This window comes from Stegodyphus dumicola, chromosome 6 (genome assembly GCF_044657685.1).
Source record: "Stegodyphus dumicola isolate Sdum_Otavi_A_Nest chromosome 6, ASM4465768v1".
NCBI lineage: Eukaryota > Metazoa > Arthropoda > Arachnida > Araneae > Eresidae > Stegodyphus > Stegodyphus dumicola.
The window spans coordinates 147,729,866-147,754,139 of NC_140773.1; the positions used below are offsets into that span (position 1 = coordinate 147,729,866).

A 24,274-nucleotide genomic window follows, 5' to 3' on the forward strand; every position below is an offset into this window, starting at 1 on the left:
GAAGTAAAAAGAAAGTATTGTAATCGCGAAAAACTTCAGGCATCATATCTCAACGAAAATATTAATTTTGACCTCTATCGAATGCAATTTAACAATATTTTTGCGTGACATCCGTACGTAAGGACAGAATAAAGAACTCTTTTCCAAAAATTATAAAACTGATTTAAAATGAATTCTGAATTTCTGTCGCGTCTGTGCGCATGTACGTACATATGTACGTATCTCGCATAACTCAAAAACGAGTAGCCTCAGAACATTGAATTTTGTATATAGGATTGCTATAGCATGTAGATGTGCACCTCGTATTTTGGTTGTAATCGGCCGCACCAAAAGTATATAATTATATGTATATATTATATGAGTATATATGTATATCTTATATGAGTATATATGTATATCTTATATGTTTGTAAATTGGACACTTTTTGCTTTGAAAATGATTAAATTATGTTATTCTTATCTTCCGGTTAAGGTTTTTATGCCTTTAGTAAAACAGCATGCGATACTTTTAGAATTATTTACAATTTTAAAAAGTTGTTTACAGTGCCGTTAAGCCTTTTGCAATATCTGCAATGTTTGTTTACATTTGAAAGTAAGCTTCAAAAACACAGATAACGCTTTCTTTTATTATTGTGAATTAAATCATGCTTAATATATTCTGGAATTTATTCGAGGAAACAAGTGTTTAAGATTTACTTCATAACTTTCAATACAGGTATTTTGAGTTTTTATGTATTTTTGCCTTGTCGCGAAATAAAAACTGAAGTAATTGAATGAGAAATACTGAATTGTCTGCAAAAACTTTTTTTGTTTTTTTTGTTTGCTTAATTTCTTTTATATATCGTTTTAGATTTATTTTAGTATTTGAATAGAATATGTGGCCACGATTGGATAATTCTTAAGATGATACAAACTTTGTGCATTCTGAGTTAAAAAATGAATGAAATTTAACGCTGTTAAGCGAACCTATGGCCAAAGTGTCGCCATGGTAAACAAATATAGTAAATTTTAAAAAGTGCATTTATTCTATTGTGTTTTATGCGCTCATGACGAAATAAATTTAATTCAATCCAATAAGTTTAAATGAAATGCAAGAAAAAATGCGTATAATTTAATATTCCGTACAATCCGTAAAGTCATGTAGTGTACACATCAGATTTTTTGTTTCTATTTCATACTTTGTAAAACTTTAACGAATGATTCATTAAAAAATTCAACGATTTCAAAGAGAGAAGTAGCAATACTGACAAACAGTTATCTGTAGTAATAAATATCTGTTGTAATAACTGGAATAAAACAGTTTTATCTGTAGCTCGCGAGACTGTCTATCGGAAATACGCTGTTTTCAAGTATTTTTAGCCGAAATGTTCTCGAAACATGTTTGTAACATGTGTAAATGAAATAAACGCCCCTTTGGGCGTAATATTAAATCTGAAAACTTTAAATTTTTTTTTTATAAATACTTTAATCAAATTATTTTCAGAAAGTGAGCTTTAAGAATAACATTTTTATTACAAATTTCATTTACTATTGTAAATCGCATTTATATGTTCTTATTATATATATAAATGTACTTTTGTAAACCAATATTCTGATAATTAAGACACAATAACACGCCGAATAAATACTAATTCAGAAGTCAAACAACAAAAACAAGCGTTATATTTACAAAATTTTCACAGGACTAGTTTCGATGGTTTTACCGAACCACCATCCTCAGCTGCAAAACCGCAAATGAACAAAATAGGAAATAATGATTATATAAGATAAGAAAGCCTGGACAAGAATAAGCAAGTGGCGCCATCTGTTGGTGAAACCAGAACTAAAACATAATTTCTTTAAAAACCGAAGGCAAATTTGGATTGTAATTAGGATCGTTAACTAGAACAGAAAGATTTTTATGAATGTGAAATGCATCTAGAAAATCCAGTTCTCCAATGGAAGATGTCTTTTGAATAATTTTGGCAGCAGAAAAATTGAAAGTGTGGTTTTCGGACCAACAATGTTGAGCAACAGACGACTTCTGTGTTTCCTTTTTTCTAACATATGCCTCATGTTCCTTGACGCGAAATTTTAAGGCTCTCTTAGTTTAGCCAATGTAAATTAAACCATTGTAAATTAAACTGGCAAGGAATACTATAAATACCCCAGGAATTCATATCCGGAATGGGGTCCTTGAGTATGGAACTCGGAATTTTACTGATGGGAGAATAAACAACCCGAAAGTTAAATTTCTGCAAAATATGTGCAACTTTATAGCTAATTGATGGAAAGAAGGGAATGATAACAGAATTTTTATAATCTCCTAAAACAATATTCTGATATTTGCTTTGCTTTAATTAATAATTTAAATGAATGAAAAGTATTTTTACCTTCCTTTATTGTTCTTATACGGAAGTTTTTAAAGATTCGAGAATCTTTTTGTATTCGATATCGAAAAAATTTTGGATTTCTGCCATCTCCGTTTTAAAAGTATCTTACATTCCTTTCCTTTTTCTGAACCATAACTCTCTTTTTACTCCGTATAATCATTCATCTAATGAACGTTATGAATACACGAACGCCATTTCATAGTCACGTAAATGACATGACTGATAATGAGGCATTTGCTAATGTTACAATAATGTTAATTATTAGTTACACGTACTATTCCTTATATTATGAGAGCACACCTGAGATAATGCCCTAATTTCGTATATTTTCCTCAGGTTTTAAAGGAGACTAGGCAGAGAGCCGTGAGAGCCAGTCAATTAAATCCAAGTTGTGGCAAATTATAGTCCACCACATCTTAGTTCGGACTCCATTATAGAGATCATTATCCTTTTTGTTACTAGGAAAAGTGAAATATTAATTGACAACCTGACAGGATTCAGATCGCGGATCGTCTAAAATAATGACTTTGTTGTCGCTTATATGTGCTATAGCTTACTTACATTAAACAACATGCACGAAAAAATGCGATAATATCAAAACGCATGTGGTGTTTATTTTTATTTAATGCTTGTTTTGCGCCAAGAACTAACTTTATACAAATACTGTAATATTTTTCACTTTTTTTAAAAGAGGTGATTTAACGCTGTTAAGCGAACCTATGGCCAAAGTGTCGCCATGGTAAACAAATATAGTAAATTTTAAAAAGTGCATTTATTCTATTGTGTTTTATGCGCTCATGACGAAATAAATTTAATTCAATCCAATAAGTTTAAATGAAATGCAAGAAAAAATGCGTATAATTTAATATTCCGTACAATCCGTAAAGTCATGTAGTGTACACATCAGATTTTTTGTTTCTATTTCATACTTTGTAAAACTTTAACGAATGATTCATTAAAAAATTCAACGATTTCAAAGAGAGAAGTAGCAATACTGACAAACAGTTATCTGTAGTAATAAATATCTGTTGTAATAACTGGAATAAAACAGTTTTATCTGTAGCTCGCGAGACTGTCTATCGGAAATACGCTGTTTTCAAGTATTTTTAGCCGAAATGTTCTCGAAACATGTTTGTAACATGTGTAAATGAAATAAACGCCCCTTTGGGCGTAATATTAAATCTGAAAACTTTAAATTTTTTTTTTATAAATACTTTAATCAAATTATTTTCAGAAAGTGAGCTTTAAGAATAACATTTTTATTACAAATTTCATTTACTATTGTAAATCGCATTTATATGTTCTTATTATATATATAAATGTACTTTTGTAAACCAATATTCTGATAATTAAGACACAATAACACGCCGAATAAATACTAATTCAGAAGTCAAACAACAAAAACAAGCGTTATATTTACAAAATTTTCACAGGACTAGTTTCGATGGTTTTACCGAACCACCATCCTCAGCTGCAAAACCGCAAATGAACAAAATAGGAAATAATGATTATATAAGATAAGAAAGCCTGGACAAGAATAAGCAAGTGGCGCCATCTGTTGGTGAAACCAGAACTAAAACATAATTTCTTTAAAAACCGAAGGCAAATTTGGATTGTAATTAGGATCGTTAACTAGAACAGAAAGATTTTTATGAATGTGAAATGCATCTAGAAAATCCAGTTCTCCAATGGAAGATGTCTTTTGAATAATTTTGGCAGCAGAAAAATTGAAAGTGTGGTTTTCGGACCAACAATGTTGAGCAACAGACGACTTCTGTGTTTCCTTTTTTCTAACATATGCCTCATGTTCCTTGACGCGAAATTTTAAGGCTCTCTTAGTTTAGCCAATGTAAATTAAACCAATGTAAATTAAACTGGCAAGGAATACTATAAATACCCCAGGAATTCATATCCGGAATGGGGTCCTTGAGTATGGAACTCGGAATTTTACTGATGGGAGAATAAACAACCCGAAAGTTAAATTTCTGCAAAATATGTGCAACTTTATAGCTAATTGATGGAAAGAAGGGAATGATAACAGAATTTTTATAATCTCCTAAAACAATATTCTGATATTTGCTTTGCTTTAATTAATAATTTAAATGAATGAAAAGTATTTTTACCTTCCTTTATTGTTCTTATACGGAAGTTTTTAAAGATTCGAGAATCTTTTTGTATTCGATATCGAAAAAATTTTGGATTTCTGCCATCTCCGTTTTAAAAGTATCTTACATTCCTTTCCTTTTTCTGAACCATAACTCTCTTTTTACTCCGTATAATCATTCATCTAATGAACGTTATGAATACACGAACGCCATTTCATAGTCACGTAAATGACATGACTGATAATGAGGCATTTGCTAATGTTACAATAATGTTAATTATTAGTTACACGTACTATTCCTTATATTATGAGAGCACACCTGAGATAATGCCCTAATTTCGTATATTTTCCTCAGGTTTTAAAGGAGACTAGGCAGAGAGCCGTGAGAGCCAGTCAATTAAATCCAAGTTGTGGCAAATTATAGTCCACCACATCTTAGTTCGGACTCCATTATAGAGATCATTATCCTTTTTGTTACTAGGAAAAGTGAAATATTAATTGACAACCTGACAGGATTCAGATCGCGGATCGTCTAAAATAATGACTTTGTTGTCGCTTATATGTGCTATAGCTTACTTACATTAAACAACATGCACGAAAAAATGCGATAATATCAAAACGCATGTGGTGTTTATTTTTATTTAATGCTTGTTTTGCGCCAAGAACTAACTTTATACAAATACTGTAATATTTTTCACTTTTTTTAAAAGAGGTGATTCTTTATAGTCTATCTCAGTGGAACTGCGAGTACTTGAATCGAGGTCATTCCTACCCAGATTAGCTTTTTGTTAATTTTCTTTAATATATTTATTTGACAACAATAATTTGGATAGAAATCCTTGGGAGTTCCATAATATTTAATATTCTATATTGATTCTGCGAAATGATAAATCCAAGCAGAGTTGCATCCCGTTATTCGCTACAATTATTACCGTTTCATATTTGATCTTTTATACCATTCATAATTTGAAAATATATGAAAATATCGTGTTTTAACATTATAGGACAGCAAGGTATACTGCGTAAAAAAAAAGTGACAGTTCTATATCTCCCGTTCTACTGGGCCGATTGACGAAATTGAACTTGTGCTTTTAATATCTCGAAAGTGTGACTTAGGATATGCATTAGATTTATATATAGCATTGTTCTAATATAGGTATTTTTACATAAAATCGTATTTTTTCTAAAATGACATGCCAATTTTTTTCCATATTTCGATTCTACGACTCAAATTATGGCAAACTGCCAAGTTTTGTAAAAGTCGCAAGAGTAATTTACAAAATAAATAAATAAATAAAAATTAAAAAATTAAAAATAAATAGATCTTAAAATTGTAGCTCCTCAATGTTAATTGAATTTGGTATATATTTATTAATCTTTCTTTCTTTCTTTCTTTCTTTTTTTTTTTTTTTTTTTTTGTTAAACGTTTTTGATTCTTCTTTCACATTTTAAAATTTAGGTTCGTTACAAATAAAATTCGCCCATTTTTTATGATTTATCCTTAAAATTTGCATTTTTAAATAATTTTTATTAATTTTTCGAAAAATATTTGGATTATAATCTATGAAACTTTTACCATCACCTTAAGTAGATGTATTTCTAAGCATATCTGCAAAACATTAGAATTTTTCATTCAAAATGTCCGAATATATACGTGAATTTATATGTTGGCACATTTTGAAATTTGGCAAATTTGTTGAAAGCGATAATTAAATGTGGTTTAGGCACTTTGTTAAAATTATTTGAAAGTAGGAACGAAATGACTTTTTTTCCGTTCATCCACAATGTAAAATGGGAAAAAAATAGATTGCCATATATTAAGAAGTTCGCCAAGTGAATTATTCTTGGCGCAAACTGAAAAAAAATTGCGCCAAGAAACATTTTTGAATTTCTCCGTAAATTTCGCACTAAAATTTAATATTTAAACATAGTTTGAGTCGTAAAATCGAAATATGGAAAAATAAATAAATGTATATATATTTGATTTCATGTCAAAATACCTATATTACAACAATGCTATATATAAATCGGATCCTAAGTCGCGCTTTTGAGACAGGAAAACGCAATTTGAATTTCGTCAATCGGCCCAGTAGAACGAGAAATGTCCCATTTTTTTCCCGCAGTGTACAGTATCGAAACCGTTACATTAAATCTTGACTTTAAGAATAATCCAGCTGTCTAGCGTGTAACCTTTTTCAAATTAATTTGGAAAAAAGAGAACGGGAAATTTTGTTACAGGAGTAATATGCCAAAGATACCATAGAAAGCATTATCGTTTAGTAAAAAGAATAGTGAAAAGTCGATTATGTCCTCGATGAGATTGTAATGAAGGTCTATCCATTTGCTGGTAAACTGAAAATCATTTATACTACGATTGTAGGCACTGAGATATGCGATTATTGCTTATAATATAATAAATGAACTAATAACCTTTTTAAGTAACGTTTTCACGTGTAAATAACATGTAAAAATATTATATTATAATACTTCCTATAACTATATTTACAGGTCTGTATACTATAATGCGAAAGTAACAGAGGAATAATTTTAACTAATTTTAATTCAGATGTCAGTTTTTTAGTCTATCAAGTTAAAACGTCTTTGGAATTTTTAACTTTAATCTGGTTTCTCGAAGAAAGGATGGACTGCTCTTTTTTCAAGAAGCATATTTTATATTTGAATTCTATAAATTTTGTTAGTCAATTAATATATTTCCTTTTATAATAAATTGTATCATTAAAATTCTGAATTCATGCAAGATTAATCATGTTATACAGTTTCTGAAATTCTGGGAGGAAAATTAATAATTTTGCTTGTAAATCAAAAACAAAATAAAATTTTTATGACGTAGTTGACTGACTAATATTTGTGGATTAACATACTCGTATGTCTCTCTGTGTAGCTCCACCAAAATGGACCAAAGAACCCCAGGATGCATCTGTTGGTCTGGAAGGTCGCATTAGCTTAGATTGCGAAGTCAGGGGGCATCCGAGGCCGAAGATAACTTGGTTCAAGATAAACGGTAAGTCTTTCAAATTCTTCTTAAGTATTGTATTCAAAATACATTAACAGAAATCATTAGCTACTTTATTATGCGTGGATATTCTAAAGTTGCTGGGTCTCATCTTATTTCAGTCTCATGTCAAGCAAACTTAATGAAAGAGCATGTAATGGATTTTTGGTTACAGCTGTTCCTTTTCACTTATAATAAGTTGCAAGTGTTTAAGACAGGAGTACAACGTTATTCATTATGACTGATCAGTTTCAGATGCTTTTATGTTTGAAATTTTCAAGCGCAAAAAGGCCAGCAAGCTGTGCGATAGGAACAAAATTGTTTTACTTAGAAAATATTTTGTGGATTTTTTTCACTGTAAGAATAAAATAAAAATAATATTTAACTGTTATATATTCTGTGCAACTTATCCTTTGTTAATGACTTCACAGTAATAACAACGCGCTTTTTGAGATCATATCCTTAAAGGGAAAATTTACATGACGTAACACCCATTCGTATAAGAGGCCAAATGAAATACCAAGGCAGACAGCAGTCGGTCAGTACTGCGGAAATACTTCATCAACATATTTTGCATCGACATTTTGATAACGTAATAAAACTTTCAGAATTCCAGGAGATTTCCTTTCATTATTCCAAAGTTATGCATATTAATACGAACTGAATTAACGTCAACTAAAATCAGGGTAACCAGTCTGCAATATCCGTATATTGCGAGCATTCATAAAATTTAAACGTTATAAAAAAGTTTACGATTTCAGACACAGTTTCAAATTACAGTATTTATTGAATGTTTAACACTTCCGAGTTCTTCTTTCATTCCCTTAAAAAATGAAATACCTTTCTTAGACTTCGAAGATGACTGGCTTTCCGAATAAGTTTAGATTGATAAGAAAACCTTTTTATCTTATCTTTTAGGAAGGGTACTCCATCTGCTCTTCGGGAGTGTATTTAACTGAAGAGCGTTCTCTTTGTGAGGAGGTAACAAGAGGGAGGTGGCTAAAAAATTGAAGGCAAAGATTAATTGGAGATTTGACACGGAAAAGAGATTTTAAACTCTTCTTAAGCACAAGGATAAAGTTATTCATTTCATTATTATTACGAGGCTTTGCAGGGAGATTAAAAGTTTCGTAGCGCTTTCAGAAACCATCTATAGTCACTGTTTAGACCCTTGCTATCAATTTTAGATATACTTTGAAAGCAGAAATATGATAAAGTTAATCTAAATAGAATGTCTATCTAATTACTTAATTCTTAATAATCAATCCTAATTTCTATCTTCCTAACAAGCATGCCACTCAAATCAAGAACATAGTGTTTGGAAACTATGCAGTTTGTAGCGGTTACAAAGATTATGATTGTTAAAATATGATAATAATAAACTTCAATGTAACAAATGAGTTGTCGCTGAGTTTTTTAAGCTCTGTGACGGTATGAGTAACCTTTGTGTGAGATGCATCAAGTTTTCAGAGAATCTAAAAAGGTTTTTAAACGCTTCTTTCTTTCGAAATCTAACTGACCACCAACATTCTTTTGTGGTCTAAGTATGTATTGAAAGGGGTAGTTTATGTCAGGAAAAGAATGCTTTTTTTACCGAGAATTACCTGTCTGGAATGGCTTGGAAGCAGTCATGTGAGGTCTAGATTATCTAGCGCAGTGGGTCTCAAACTGTAGTCCGCGGACACGTGGTCCTCGAAGCCTGCATTAGATTTCTGAAAGAATATAAAAAATAAAATTCAACTGAACATTCCACACGATAGTTGAAACTCTCAGTGTTTGAAAATTACACATCTCAATCGTCTATTATATTTTTCTTCTAAGACTGAGATTTTGTGAAATTTATGATTGGTTATCCAATCTACGACTTTCCACTCCATTCTTATCAACAAAAGATGATTTCAAGCAACAGGATTATGGTTCTTCTCATCATCGTTTCGCTGCACATCTGGAGCAGCTGGGCTCATTACCAGTGAAAACGGAATATAGTGAACTGGACCATAATGCTTCAAAAATTGTAATTCACTTTGCTTCTAAGTACCTGTCTGAGCAAAGGTTTTCATCAAACTTATAAAGTATTGAAATCGACTTAATGCATATGCTATCTCAGACTTCAGCTTAGCATACATCCAAACACAAAGCAGCTGTGCAAAAATCGGCACGCTCATGCATCTCATTAAAATGAGTACTAATAATTTTTGAATTTTTAGTTAGTAGTACAAAGATTATCTAAACTTTAATAGCTTGGAATTATTAAACAGGAATACGAATTTTCTTCTAATAACTTAATATCTATAAAATTTAATGAATTTTAATTAATTATATTTTAAAAATGTAAATATACTGTAATATACATATGCTAAAAGATATATATGCTGAAATAGTGTATAAGTATGCATATGGTAAAATATTGTTTTCGAAGTAGAAGGTGCAAGAATAAGGTGCTCCCCAGAACATTCTAATTTATAAAGGTAATCTCCACTTGAAAAAGTTTTAGAAATGTTGTTCTAGTGGCTTCAGCGTCTTCGAAAGTTTTATCTAAATGAAAGTCTATGATTCTGTTGAGCAAAGTACTATGGATCAGCGACAAATGCTCAAAGCAGTTGCGAATAATATGTTATCAGGAATGGCTTACAGCTTCCCTGGTAAAGCTTCAACAACTGGTAGAGTAAATGCTTTTGTATATAAAGGCTGCCATTCATTTTAAGAAGATCCGACGCAGTTGGAAAATTGCTTGTGATATGGTGTACATTCTCAGTGTTCGTATATTAAAAGCTACATCACGTGTGTTCAAAATTAAAAAAATTAATTTACCTCAAATAATATAAGTAAAGAACATAATATAAGTAAATTGTCATTTCTAATAAATTCCAAAAGACTTGCAATAGATGAATTTTAAACCGACCGAATCACTGAAATTAAAATTTCATGTAATTTGAAGTAACATAGAAAAGTCTCGAAAGCCATTTTATTGTAATCTAAGTTATACAGCTGTTACTTTTATTACTCACTCAATTAACCCATTAACTGTCAATTTTTTTCCTCAATTTACATTTATTTCTAGGTGTCTAGATTGATAAAAAGAGTGGAAATTGAAATATAAATGGAATATAGATGGAATTTGCCATATGGCCCAAATGAGGATCGACGTTCAAGTAGCCTCACCGTAAAATAAAATTCACATTGACACTAAATATACAGCAAATACACTCTAAAACCATTATAGAGAACACGGTAATACACTGGAGTTAGAAATGATGTACATAATAATATGACATACCACGTTTTGAAAATGTTGAAATCTAGAAACTCACAAAAATTTTACTTCTTCTCACAAATAATACTCTCCAGCTCACTCATACAACTACTACTGAACAACTCATGCAAAAGCTTGAAAAAGGTTTAAACAACAATGTAAAAAAAGTAACCATTGTTGCCAACATAATTAAAGTTACCAAAATTTCACTACTAAAGCAAATCCCCAAATGGAGATCATGGCAGTTAATGAGTTAGTAATCCTGTATTTCTTTTTATGGGCAAATTCTTTGCTCATGATAATATGAGCAAAAAATAATTGTAAGGTTGAATTAATTTTGAAATAAATGAAACAATGGGAGCAGAAATGTTATTATTAACTGCTTAAAATTTTTAAAGTAAATATGCGCCACTCCATATAAGATGTTCCATAAATTAAATACTAAGTCAAATTGGAAGAGAATACGGTAAAATTTAGAATTCGTCAAAAAGATAACTTAATGTGGCATCGATTTTGAACAAAACTCTACCGATTTTCAGGGCTGTCAGATACAGGTTTCTCTTCTTCTCTCTTCTTCTAACAAACATTTTATATCGGAAATACTGAGCGATGAAACTTGTATCTGATCGCCTAGGAAGTTTTATTCAAAATCTACGCCAAACTAAAATTGCTTTTTTTTGGCCTAATTTTAAATACATAAATCTCAAAAAGGAAACTAAGACGCTTTAATACAGGTTTTTAAGATATTTGTGTGAAAGTATCTTGCAAAAGCTCATTGTGTTTATTTGGGATTACATATTCGGATAATCAAATCCTTTGAATCTTGGCAAAGATATGAAATTCTTGAACTAGATACATCGTGCTTTAAGTCAGAGGAATATTTCGAGTCGCAGTGTAAAGAACCTTTAAACGGCTTAACTCAAAATTTTATAAAAGATTAGTTTTTTCCCCTCGGGAAGGGGGATCTAGAAGAAGCATTCATTAAAACAAGAATGCCATTGTCGCAATTTCAGTGATACCTGAATAACTAATATCATCACGCGTAAGTTAAATTTAAATTTTAGTACTCTATGAACTTTTCAGTTTTTTTTTAAATTCTTTTTACTGCTGCACGTTTAGTGTTTATCAAAGATATCTCTCGGAAAAAATTCGCTATCCCCATGCATTACGCTTGTTTAAACGATTCTGAAAATGAAAAAAAAAAAAAAAAAAAAAAAAAAAAAAGAATTCATTTGTGACATTTGAAAAAAGAAATAAAATCTTACTACATGCACTAAATTTTATTTGTATCTTCTTCGTATAAAGCATGAGAATATTTCTAAAAACTCTATTCTTTAATGTTGTTTTTTTCTTTCATTACGCTCATGTTTCAAACTTTGTTTCGATTAAGTTCTTTTAGTATTAAATAAGAGTTTTTTTCTTCTCTTTATTCGCATTCTTATATGAAATATTTTAGGGCCTTTCGGGATTTGGATTCGAATACTGGAGAATTTGGGATTCGTTCTATCTCTAGTATTTATTAAAAATGATATATTGGTAATTTTCTGAAATTTAGTATTTTTGTTGCATTTTAGGTAAAGCTATTGTAAAAGAAGTAAATATACATAAATAATGAACTAATTTAGCCATACGATTGCATCGATTAATGCTTAGGTAATGCAAGCGAACATGTAAGAAGCGAATTTGTTGTCTTAAGGTCTTATTTTGTTTCTTAATATACTATATAAATGTATTTTAGGCACAAGGTGTAATGATTCGAGTCTGATCCTTGCGTTACTCAAACAAAAGGGGAGTTTTTTTAGCACTCTGATTGGGTGTTCAGAATCCGCAAGAAGAGAAATATGTGCTTGAAAGCATTTTGTCATCTTCTTCGAGGCCAAGATTTTTACTGTTTTTCTTTCCTCCTTTCTCTTCTCTCTGCGACGTGACTGAAGTGTGATATATAGCGGACGCACTTAGATATTGACGTAGATGCATTGCGAACAAGGCCACGCTATTTTCTGGTTTCGTGGATATCAAAATCACGGTAATTGTATCTCCGCTTTTAGACAAGAGAAGGATGCATTGGCTTTTGTCTTTGTGGTTCTAATATTTAATAAAAATCTGAAAGGGTTCAGATTTTAACGGTCGCCAAAAAAGGGTTTTTTAAAGATCTACCAGTCTGCTTTTGCACTCACTCCTGCTAACTCATTTCTTCATGTCTTTTTAGGTTTATTATTAAGCAACATTTTCTTCGCACTTACGCCATATACAATTCAACAGAAAAATTAAAAAATTAAAAAAAAAAAAAAAAAAAAAAAAAAAAAAAACGCAGACTTCCTGATGAAGTGTTAAGTGTTAGCATACATTTTTCTATTTTTTTTTCAGTCTTTTCTCAGTTTATCATAGCAATGTACACTTTTCTTAATAAGATGTCTTGCAAACCTTTCTTATTATTATTATTTTCTTTTTTTGTGACTTTAATTAACGGTTTGTGGGTTAAAATTATTAATTAACTATCATGCTCTTCTTTTTTATGTTAACTGTTATAGCACATAAATTTTAGTTGAATACCAAAATCACAAAATATTTTAAAACAGTATATCTTTAAAATTCCCGATAGACAGTCTCGCGAGCTGAAGATAATAATGTTTAATACGTATAGTGTGTCCACTGCTTGCTTTCGAATCGTTGAATTTGTTAAAAATTCATAAAAGTTTTGCAAAATATGAAACATAAAATTCAAAATTCGGTCTTTCAGGTGTACATGTTCGGGTGGAGGACTACGTTATTCCAAATTTGATGACCTTAGATACCGACGTTTTTTTTTTTCGTGTGAGAGAAAAATAAATAACTCATGTAGATTCTTCATTATTTAATTTCTTAAAGTGAATAATAATTTCTTAAGTAATACAGGGCGATAATAGTTGATGGCCACAATTTAAAAAGTGTTTCAAACATTTAAAGTGATACGGCGTCAAATGCCGTTTTGAGACTAAGAGCTCATTCGGGCTAATGCTCTTTTGGGCTAAAAATTCGTTTTTAGGTGATGAAATGATGAAAATAACAATTTTTATTTATTTGCTATTATGTTCCGTCATTTCTCAAACAATCTCAAATTCCGTTCGTAGAATTTGAAATTTATATTTGTGAAATCATTTTTTATGATGTTTGTGAATTATGATATTTTTAAGTGTTAATTACATACAGTGGCTGAGTGTTGCTGGTAGTAATATAAGCGATTAAAAATAAACAATATGTTTGTTATTGTCAAAAAATATATTTATAAGAGAAAAAATACAGCAAAATAATAAAGGTTCGTCCTATTGATTATATTTAGTACGTTCAAAGCGCTTTAATGTTATTACCTTAAATTTTGTTTAATTTTTAAACTGTACTTAAGAATGTATAATTTCTTAACGACACTCAGATTAATGGCAGTATTTGATTTAATATAGAACTAATTTCAACTCTCTCTTTCTGTTTTTTTTTTCAGGCGAGGAAAGTGATCTACTAAAACTAACGGATAGATATCAATTAGCTGACAATGGTTCTCTCATCATTGGTGATGTGAAGCCAGAGGATGCGGGGAAATATGAATGCAAAGCATCTAATGATATCGGAAACGGACTGAGCAAAGTAGTGTCCTTAAGCGTCCACGGTAAGATGAAATAAAATAGCGTACGAAGATAAAACAGAATAGCGAACAGCGATTCGAAAATGCTTTGCTTTCAAATATCTCGGAATATTATGCTCGTCTCAAATATTTCGAGCAATTTATCTTTGTTATATTTGGACTGCTATACTTTAGAATTATTATTATTTTCTATGCCTAAAATTTCACATAATCTTTATAGATACAGAAGTGTAAAATTTTACATTTTGAATAACTTTTCAATTTTCCTTATTTTTTCTTTTTTTACGATTTTTGTGATTTTGGCACGCTGGGGGAGGGGAAATTTATTTAACTGGATTTGTATGTATCATTTGATGCTGTAACTGGCATTTTTAGACTGATAATTTCGAACTGTAAGAATAATCATCGTATACATCAATCTTCGTTTTGCATTGGTGCTTGGTTTGACATATAATTTTTTATACTTTCCCAAATTGCGAAGTAACTTTTTAAGCAGGTAAGATTTTTCGTCTTAACTGACATAAGGGTATAATACTTTTAACATCTTATATGTGTCGTTGCTTAAACCTATTTTATTGAATGTATTTATAACGCCTTTTCGCAAACGCTTAAAATTGACTTACGACTGCATTATGAAAAATATAAACTTTTAGATAGGTATTACGAAGAAATATCTCAAGAAGGTCTTAAGTTTAAATCAAATATAAACTCAGACGTTTCTTACACAATTCTATTCTTGAAGAACATACGCTTCATTGTGTTTAAGATAACATTTAACATTTATTTATTTGCTGTATTATGTACTAAATTTCTTGTGCAAATTATGTACTCTGAATTTAGTTCTTTACATAATGACATCGTCAATGAAATTTTAACGAATAATATTTTGCTTTATTAAAACTCGGAAGTATTATAATTTTGTGTACTAACGTTCTAAATAGAACATGTAAATGAACTTTGCTCGTCAAGCAATCAAGTAATAGTGCGTTCGTAATAAAAACTTTATACAAATTCTGAATTTAGTTGTCTCTCTAGAATGCGTCTTTCGTAACTGATATTGGTATATTAATATCTTACACATAGCTGCAATTTAGTTTTGAATTAAAATTTCTTTTTATTTTCTAAATTTTTAAGAACTAAATAATTAACAATATAGACCATGAAAAATTTATACCGTTTGAGTATTGATTTTACAAAAACGGATGGCAACAACTAGCTCATGTTCTATGGATCGCCTTAGCGTTTGTCTAACTTAAAGCTCAAAAGATTCTAAGTGTCTCTAGTTCTCTTAATAGAAATACATATATAAGTTTATTTTTAGTGATGTTTGAGGACTTCGAAATTAAAAATATTTATTATATCCTCTGAGTGCCGTTAATTAAAATACATTTCATAAAAAATAAACAATGTATCATTATTATGAAAATTTACGAATTCTTTTATTTGTGAGAGAGGAATTTATATAAAAGAATAAATATCACTGATTAGGACGCCAGCCGCTACCGATGGCTGTTAAATACATAGTATAGGTTGAACGTTACACAGGCTTTCAGTTACCTTTTAATTACTTGTCGTCTGATCTTCTTATGCCTTCGACTAGATTCTGCGACTCGTAATAATATGAAATTTGTTTCTTATATTTCTTAATTTTCGTACTCCAGCAATGTTTCGCCACATTTTTACTTAGCTGATAAAATTTCGAATATGTGCATTGAAAAGTCACCAGTCAAGAGCGCAATATCAATTGCGCATAGTCACGAATGAAATATCTAATTCACAATACATCTTTATGGTAAAGAATGAAAAGTTAATTCAAGAGCAATTTATCATTGGGGAGCAAGGGAAAAGATAGCGTGCCGTAATCTCCGAACACAATCGCTCTGTCTACGTGATTCTCTCTTTTTTAATTTAGTCCTGAATAGCGCTGGTTTTACGCTATGATTCACAATCTATCCGGTGATATCCGAATCTACAAAGTGGAACACATTATCCGGCATCGTGACCTATTCAAAATCGCCCTACCTCCCACCCGATGGTTAAAAAAAAAGTAAAAAAATGAAAAAAGGGATTTCAGTTGGGGGGGCTGCAAAACTAAGACAGCGAAGAAAGTGACAAAAGTGTAATACAATTTGGTCTCTTTCGGCCGGGTGGGCCGAGGTAAAAGAGGGGCAGAAGATGGTGCTCCATTTTCTATATATAGGCTGCAAAGCCAGTCGTATTTCGCCCGCTGCTCCATGGACGAGGATAAGAGAGAGGAATACAGCTTAGGTTATTGATTGAAGAGATTCCGCAACGAAACAAACAGGGGACCAGACACAAATTGGGATTAATTAGGAGAGTTATTTTAACTCTAAGCTACATGTTGTGAATCATGCTACAATTCAGTTGTTTGTGGTCTAATGTTTCCGTAGATTTTACTTTGTTATGTTTGCGATCAAGAAATTTTCTCTTGTAAAGAATATTCTGTAACAAATATTTGGGCTTATTGTCACGCACATGCATATAAACAAATCTTTCTCGTTGTAATGCCGAAGTGAGAACGAAAATTAAAACCAACTTCATTAAAGTGAAAAATATTCCAGCAGAAAATTTATTTAAAGCGAAGAAACTATAGATGTGCGTATGTACAATGAACTTCAAGTATTATGTTACGTATTTTAATTAATAAATTATGCCTTAACTTTAAAAAAATTTGAAAACTGCGAAATGTAATGCATAGTACGTAAAAAGAAAATAACGTTGTTTTATTATGTTTTTATTTATATGTCTTATATTCAACTGTCATTTAGTCTTAATGTTTTCCTGTAAAATTAAGATTCTGATTGAGAGTAAGTTGTCGGTTTTTAGTAGATGTATATTTAAAGTGTGATGTTATTTTATTTGACGTTTCAACAGTTTCTAGTGCCTTTTGATTTGAAGTAATATTCTGCCAATATAGCCAGATTCTTTCTCGAAAGTATTTCATCGTCAAGGACTAGATTCATCGGTCATTTTGATATCTCATCAGCACGAGCGGTGTTGGAGGTGCGTCTCAGATTTCACTCGCGAGAAGGGTAAAAAAAATATATACATTGCAGCAAAGCTTTACAAAAATTGCAATATATGATTACAAGGATTCAGACTCGTACTCCTGGCTTCAAACTAGCAGTAAGAGTCCGCCAAATTAACCTTTAATACCCATCAAGAGAGGAGTAGTAGAATCGTCGAACATTGATAGAATAACATAGTTTAAAATTTCTGCAAACGGGTTGGTTGCAGGATAATTTTAAGGATTTTCTGTATACGAAACTTGAATGTGAAACACTTTCCTTTACAAAGACCTCCGTGAAGAGTTCCTTTACCTTAGGCAGATTGTTCTCGTGTACTTTTCCAAAATCTGAACAATTCAATTCACTTTTGATACTATGTAGAGACATTAGGATTTTTTTTGGAAGCAGATGATGAAAAATGAGCAATCGATTTCGCCGGGAATCGAACCACGGACCTCTGGAATACCGGCCCAGTGTGCAGACCACCACACCACGAAGGCACGCCAAGAAGGTGGGTGAAATACCCTTATATACCTTTTAAAGGTTTTAGGGGTTTTAGGTTTTAGGGGGTTTTAGGGGACCCAGTCGCCAAATCCTGGGTGAGGAGAATTATCATCCACCACCCTTATAGTTAGGGCGCCACTGTAGAGACATTAGGAATTTTTAGAAGCAGGAAAGATGTAAAATATACAACGCCTTCGCCGGGAATCGAACCACGGACCTCTGAAATACCGGCCCAGTGTGCAGACCACCACATAACGAAAGCACGCCTAAGTGGGAGAAATACCATATAACTATTATAATATAAAATTTCTTTGTCATCAATTTGACGTATCTTGTTGAGGTGTGTTTTTCCAAAATCGCGTTACTTAAATATGGTTTTAAATAATGATGGGGCATTTGAATATTCTTTTCCAACTAATCTTGAAAAAATTCTGGATTCGAAAGCGAATTCGAATGTATCAAATGTGAACCTAAATAGTCCTTAACCCCTTTAATTCAAACCATTTGGAAAATTGTTCTTATATAAGTCCTACTGAAACATTCGTTAAAGAAAGCACAATCATTGCATTTTCAATGGAAGTGAATCGCTAGAATTGTTTCTTATCGGCGTTGAATGTCATATTTGTAATTTTCAGGAGAGAATTAAGCATTTTATGTTTAATATTTATTTGCGTTAATTAAATAATCCTGACCCTTCTGTACTTATATATATATATATATATATATTATTAAAATAAAATTATGTTAGTAATGTAAAATTTAAAATGTACATTTGAAGGAAAAATTATACGTATATTTTTCTAAAAACACTCCAGTATTTATGATGAAGGTACATATATATTTATTGAGAACACTTGTAGCTTAAGCCTCATTTTTTCAATAAAATTTGACAAAAGACAATATTTCTAAAACGATTAATTTTTTTAGGTTTCTCTATTAAGTTCACATATAGATATATGTAAGAATAAAAGTCTGTAAATACAAATCAACAATAGCTCCTTAGTGCCTTATTTTAATTTGGGTATTTTCCCTTTCTTGCCTAAAAATAATAATAATTTTTTCTGAAATGCACCATTTCTAGTCTAATCATATCATATGATTTTAACATACACTGCTGATGTAATTAGAACTAAACCTCTACCGGAAAATAATCTTTTTACAGAAATATTATTTATCCAATCAAATGCAATGGAACCGAAACTAACTCATTCTCAATTAATAATTAATTCAAAATAGCTCAAAGAACTCTCAACTGAGATTTCATCCTGAACACAAGGCACTTGCGTTCCGTCATCGGCCTATCACCTCCTTCTCTTATTATCGCAAGGCTATTAAAAATTAACTTTTCTAGAACAGGCACGATTAATGTGCTAAGTATTTGTGGCCTCAAACGTCAGTTAAAATAAAAATGAATTTTTAATCTGCCTCAGCTGCAAATTTTCTGTTCATTACGGATCATCATCCTCAATATTCATATTATTAACTCTCCTACATCATTACATCTAGGTCTGCTTCATTACATATATATGTGTTTGTATATGTTTATGTGTACACACCTCTACATGAGCGATTATATGATTAACGTCTACATGAACGCTTTTTTGTTCACTCCGTAAGCAAGTATACAATTTTTATTTAATGTGTAAATCTTTCTTTTAACTTAATTTTAGTTAGTTTCTTTTGCCGAGAATGTTAACTGTTATTTCCATTCAATGATAATCTTGATAGATAAAAATCATTGGAATAACAGATTTGTAACTAGATCGTTGTGAAAATATAAAATAAAAATATTCTCATTTCCTAATATGAAGTATAAGAAGGTTGAAAAGGTGCACTACAAGGTTGAAAGTGAAAAGAAGGTTATGTCGTGCGAACTGCAAATGCTCCATATGTATGAGAGAATGTAAACAAATGGAACTGATGCACATAATTTGTAATAATATCTCCTTCGCATTGCGAAAATGAGCTTGATAAATTCTGTTTTTTCGAAAGGAAACCGCAAAAATACGAAAAGAGTTTACGGATTACTAAAGAAACCGAAAACAAGTTCAACAATTGATTTGTACAGTTATTGCAAAAATAGATATTAATTTTGAATATGAACATGAATTTATATCAAATTTGGATGATATTATAGATTTCTGAAAAGAATGCATAACAGAAAAAACGCATGAAATTGAGGAAATTTAGGAGGAGCTTTCATAATCCACATTTTCGATATAGTTTCAGTAGAAAACAGGCCTCGATCTTTGACATCGAGGAAGTTTGTCCTAGAATAAATTGTACAAACAGTCCTCCAACGATTCATCACCAACACCACTTGTCAACATTTTACAACTGTCTCCACTGTCTCTCCATCCTGAAAAATAAAATTTGGCGTGTAGAGTCACTAGGTTTTTTTTTTAAGCAGGAGATGTGAAAAACGTGCACTGCCCTCGCCGGGACTCGAGCCCTCGACTTCTCGAATACGAGTCAAGTGTCTTTCTAATTATACCATAAAGGCATCCTGGAAAGAGAGAGAAAATATCTCATATACTCCCCTTTTTATACGGCGACTGGGGATTAGGGGATCCAGTGGCCAAATCCTGACGGTGAAGAATTATTATCCACCATCTTTTAGTTCGAGCGCCACTGTACAGGCATTAAGATTTTTCGATGTCAGGAAACATGAAAAATGTGCAATGCCTTCGTCGGGACTCGAACCGTGGGCCTCTCGAATACGTGTTGAGTGCGCTTCCAGTTACACCACAAAGGCAGGCTAGAACAAGGGAGGAAAATGACTAATAGGCTTCTTATAGGTATCCTCTGTTCTTACATATGTTGTATCATGGATGCTTTTACTATATATTAGATTTTGTATGTTACTTGATATGATTTAATCAGTGTTCGGACATAAGAACATTAAAAAAAAATTCTTTTGTAAATTAGTTGCAATTCCCTTTTCAGTTTAAATAAATGTTGCGGAATCCTGTACTTTTGCAAAGCCGGAAAATTATACTTTATAAACGAATGATCAAAGATATTTTACAATTTTTAGCAAATTCATTTTTCTTGCTGTAAATGTTTTATTTAGATATAAAATTATATGTGGCATGGGTTTAAGTTTAAATATCTAAATAAAAATGTGTGAATATCAAATTAAACAGGTCTTTTAAATTTGTCGTGCATGTGCTTAATTCATTGAAGAAACATTGTAATGGCATATCTGCCTTCAGAGCAGATGCGTACGTTGGTGAATATATTTTTCCATTGCTGTGACCTATGGAAAGAAAGATCAGCAGACACTTCTTCAAAAGTGTATTCATATTATATTTATAAATCATCAAATACCAATATTACATGACTAGACGTCAACGTTTAAAATACGTGCATTTATATCTTACGTAACGTTAGATACGAAGAAATGCTTGTAGAGAGAGCTATGTATTTCTATTTTGATTCCATTCATATATACAATAAAAGTTTTGCAGGGCCAAAAGAATAAGTTTGCAATTTTATGAAAAATAAAGAAATATTATTGTTTATTTTAACTGTTTATATTTTAACTGTTTATATTTTAACTTTTGAATATGTTAAAAGCATAAAAACTGCACAAATTCCTCACAATCAGTTAAACGTATTATTTTAATTTCGCTAAATGTATCATACGTATATATGTCATTATATTTTATTCCCTACCTTAGTCTCATCTATAATCAAGTTGTTATGAATAAAATACATTTGATTTTATATTATCATCAAAGATTCATTTTATACGCTATATGATATAATTTTGTCGGTCACTTTTGGGGCCTCGAAATCTTCAAGCATATGAAATACAAAATTTTAAAGTCAAGGTTACAAGGCGTATAAATCCAGCATAGTTATAAAATTTTGAGTCTGTTTCATCAATATAATCCCATTCGCGTGCATCAACACCTGCTTTCTCTTCGTCGGCAGTTTTTTAAAAATATATTTTCCGTGAAATGTAAAAATCTCAGTAATACCTACTTAAAGTAGCTTCTGATCTCCGCTGCATTTGCTCTTCCATCATTGTCTTTTATGACAAGCATCACATATCTCAGCGGAATATTCACCGTAAAACATTCTGAGTAAGGAAAGGATAACTTCCACGCATGAATGAATGGACGATAATCGTAAAACAACTGAGTAATTTTATTTTACGTTGATAAAAGGCTGAGATAAAGAATGAATTTCTAAAAGGTTTTTTTTATTTTATGGCTAGACGAAAGTTCCGTTTTAACATCAGACGTTATATGTATGGTAACTTGGTTTAATTTTCTGACAAACACATTATCTGTTTAATGCTTTCTCTTTAAAAATTAAACATACTGTGTTTTTCCTCCACATATTTTAACACACCATTGATTCGAATACAAGACGACTCTGATCTTGATGCATTAAAGATCTTTTCCAAGAAAATTAAATAAAAGATGCCATATCTTGAAGCAAAACTAAACGAATGTGTTTATTGTTTTTATTAAATTATCTTAATATAATTTTAATGCATGTAAAATTTGTACAGTTTTTCAAAATGCAATGAAGGGAAATAGCATCCTTTTATATTCGAGACACTACGCTTAATCCAAATGCCAAAATATATTATCCAGTAAAAAATTTGGAAAGATCTCTCATAATTAGTGATACGCTTAATACTGTATGAAATTCTAAAACAGTTCATTTCAGCTAACCCTACCTCTGCTTTAGTGATGACTATTTCATATGCTACTAATTAGGAGGCAATAACACAGAGAACTTTAATATTTAGCCCCGGAACCAAATTTTTTAGACCGAATTTTGTGATTGTATGGGTGTTTCATGTACTGTATTAGTAATGCAAACATAAGGTAGTTTTCCTAGGGAAAATTTCGAAAATCTCATATCCTTGAAGTATGTATTTCTTTAGTGCTTTGCCATAATAGCTTGTATCGCTTGATTTTGCGTGGAACAAAATTAATTCATTAAGAATATATCAAACTTTAAAACTTTCTCTTTTATTTTACCTCACAACAATTATAAGACCACAACTAAGACAATTACTAAGATTACTAACAATTACTTTTTAACACCAGCGTAATATTTTGCTGCAATCATAGCAAAAGTAAAACCACAATTTAGAGAGAAGTTCTCTTTATTACGTATAATGGATTAATTCATAAAAGCAACCATGGAAAAATTTGACGAATACTTTATTTCTTTTCTCTCTGATAGAAAGAGTATTTGGAAACAAAGTTGATTAAAAAGGCATGTTTTACTTTATGTGGCTTTTGCTGAAATACTTAGCAGTCCAGCGAGTGCAAACTGAACCTGTAAATGTAATTTCTGTTGGCTTCCTCATCCTAAAATCGCTTTTCTTTTGGTAACTCTTTTTTTCCAAACCTGCTCATTTGCTAATGGTATTTACTAGAAGCTGGACAACACAATACAGCTGATATGATACATAATCCGCTTAAATTTAAAGACAGACCAAAGAGATATTAACGCTTCGGTAATGTTGCGGCCGTTCTAATGATGTCATTTCGGTGTATCATGACTTCATTAGACAAAAATAACCTGCTCATATCCGCAGTTCCGATAATGTTGCCTGAATAATGATCTGCTGATGGTAGTGACGTTATCGATTCTCCTAACCCTATAACATGAGGGAGTTTTCATCAAATTTATGTGCTCATCGAAAGCTTTTGAAGTTAAGTAGAATAACAGGGAGCGGAAGAATTAAATTGATTTTTTGCCATTAAATGAGTTAAACGTAATAAGGGGGGAGTTAATTTTAGTGTGAAAGAATTTAAATTTCTTGAAAATGTGTTAAAGTTAGATCAGAAAGAACCGAAGTGTTTACTTTTATCAAATAAAACAGATTCAGTTTGCAAATAGTAATACTTTTATAAACAGCTCTCAGGTGTTAGCATGATATTTAACATTTAAATTATTCTCTAGAAAAAGAGCGTTATTACTAAGACTTATGTCGACGAAAATGTTATTTAATAGAGTAGTATAAGATAGATATACTGGAAAACGTTTCAAATAAATATATATTTGCTTGCAGATTTTTTTCATAGTATAAGGATTATTTGTGTCAAGGGTTATATTAAAGTGATTTTTAAAGGAAATTTGTTAAAAACCTAACACTTATACCAGATTTAGTGTTTTTCACTCAAGGCTTTTGTTTTCTTTTCATTTAAATTCAGAAAACTTTAGATCAGCATTTGAATAATCTATAAGCTCCGAAGGTGTTTATATATTATTAAAACAAGTGCCAGAAACAAGTGACTGATCCTATTATATCTTTATCACATTGTAAGGTATTTCTCCCGCTTTCCTATCGTGTCTTCGTGGTGAAGTGGTTCTGCACGCTGGGCCGGTATTCCCGAGGTCCGTGGTTC

At 31.1% G+C, this 24,274-nt stretch overlaps 1 protein-coding gene across 4 annotated transcripts in view; it reads left to right on the top strand.

Moving 5' to 3' along the window:
- LOC118198860 (cell adhesion molecule Dscam1-like) overlaps nt 1–24,274 on the top strand; it is a 199,755-nt gene that overhangs the window by 99,714 nt on the left and 75,767 nt on the right. For 2 of the 4 annotated variants that reach the window (XM_085818990.1, XM_085818991.1), the window contains exons 3-4: nt 7,379–7,498; nt 14,218–14,382. The exons of the other annotated variants lie outside the window; for them this stretch is intronic. In XM_085818990.1, coding sequence (XP_085675116.1) covers nt 7,379–7,498; nt 14,218–14,382 — 285 coding nt within the window. The remainder of the gene's footprint in view (nt 1–7,378; nt 7,499–14,217; nt 14,383–24,274) is intronic. 4 annotated transcript variants of the gene reach the window in all.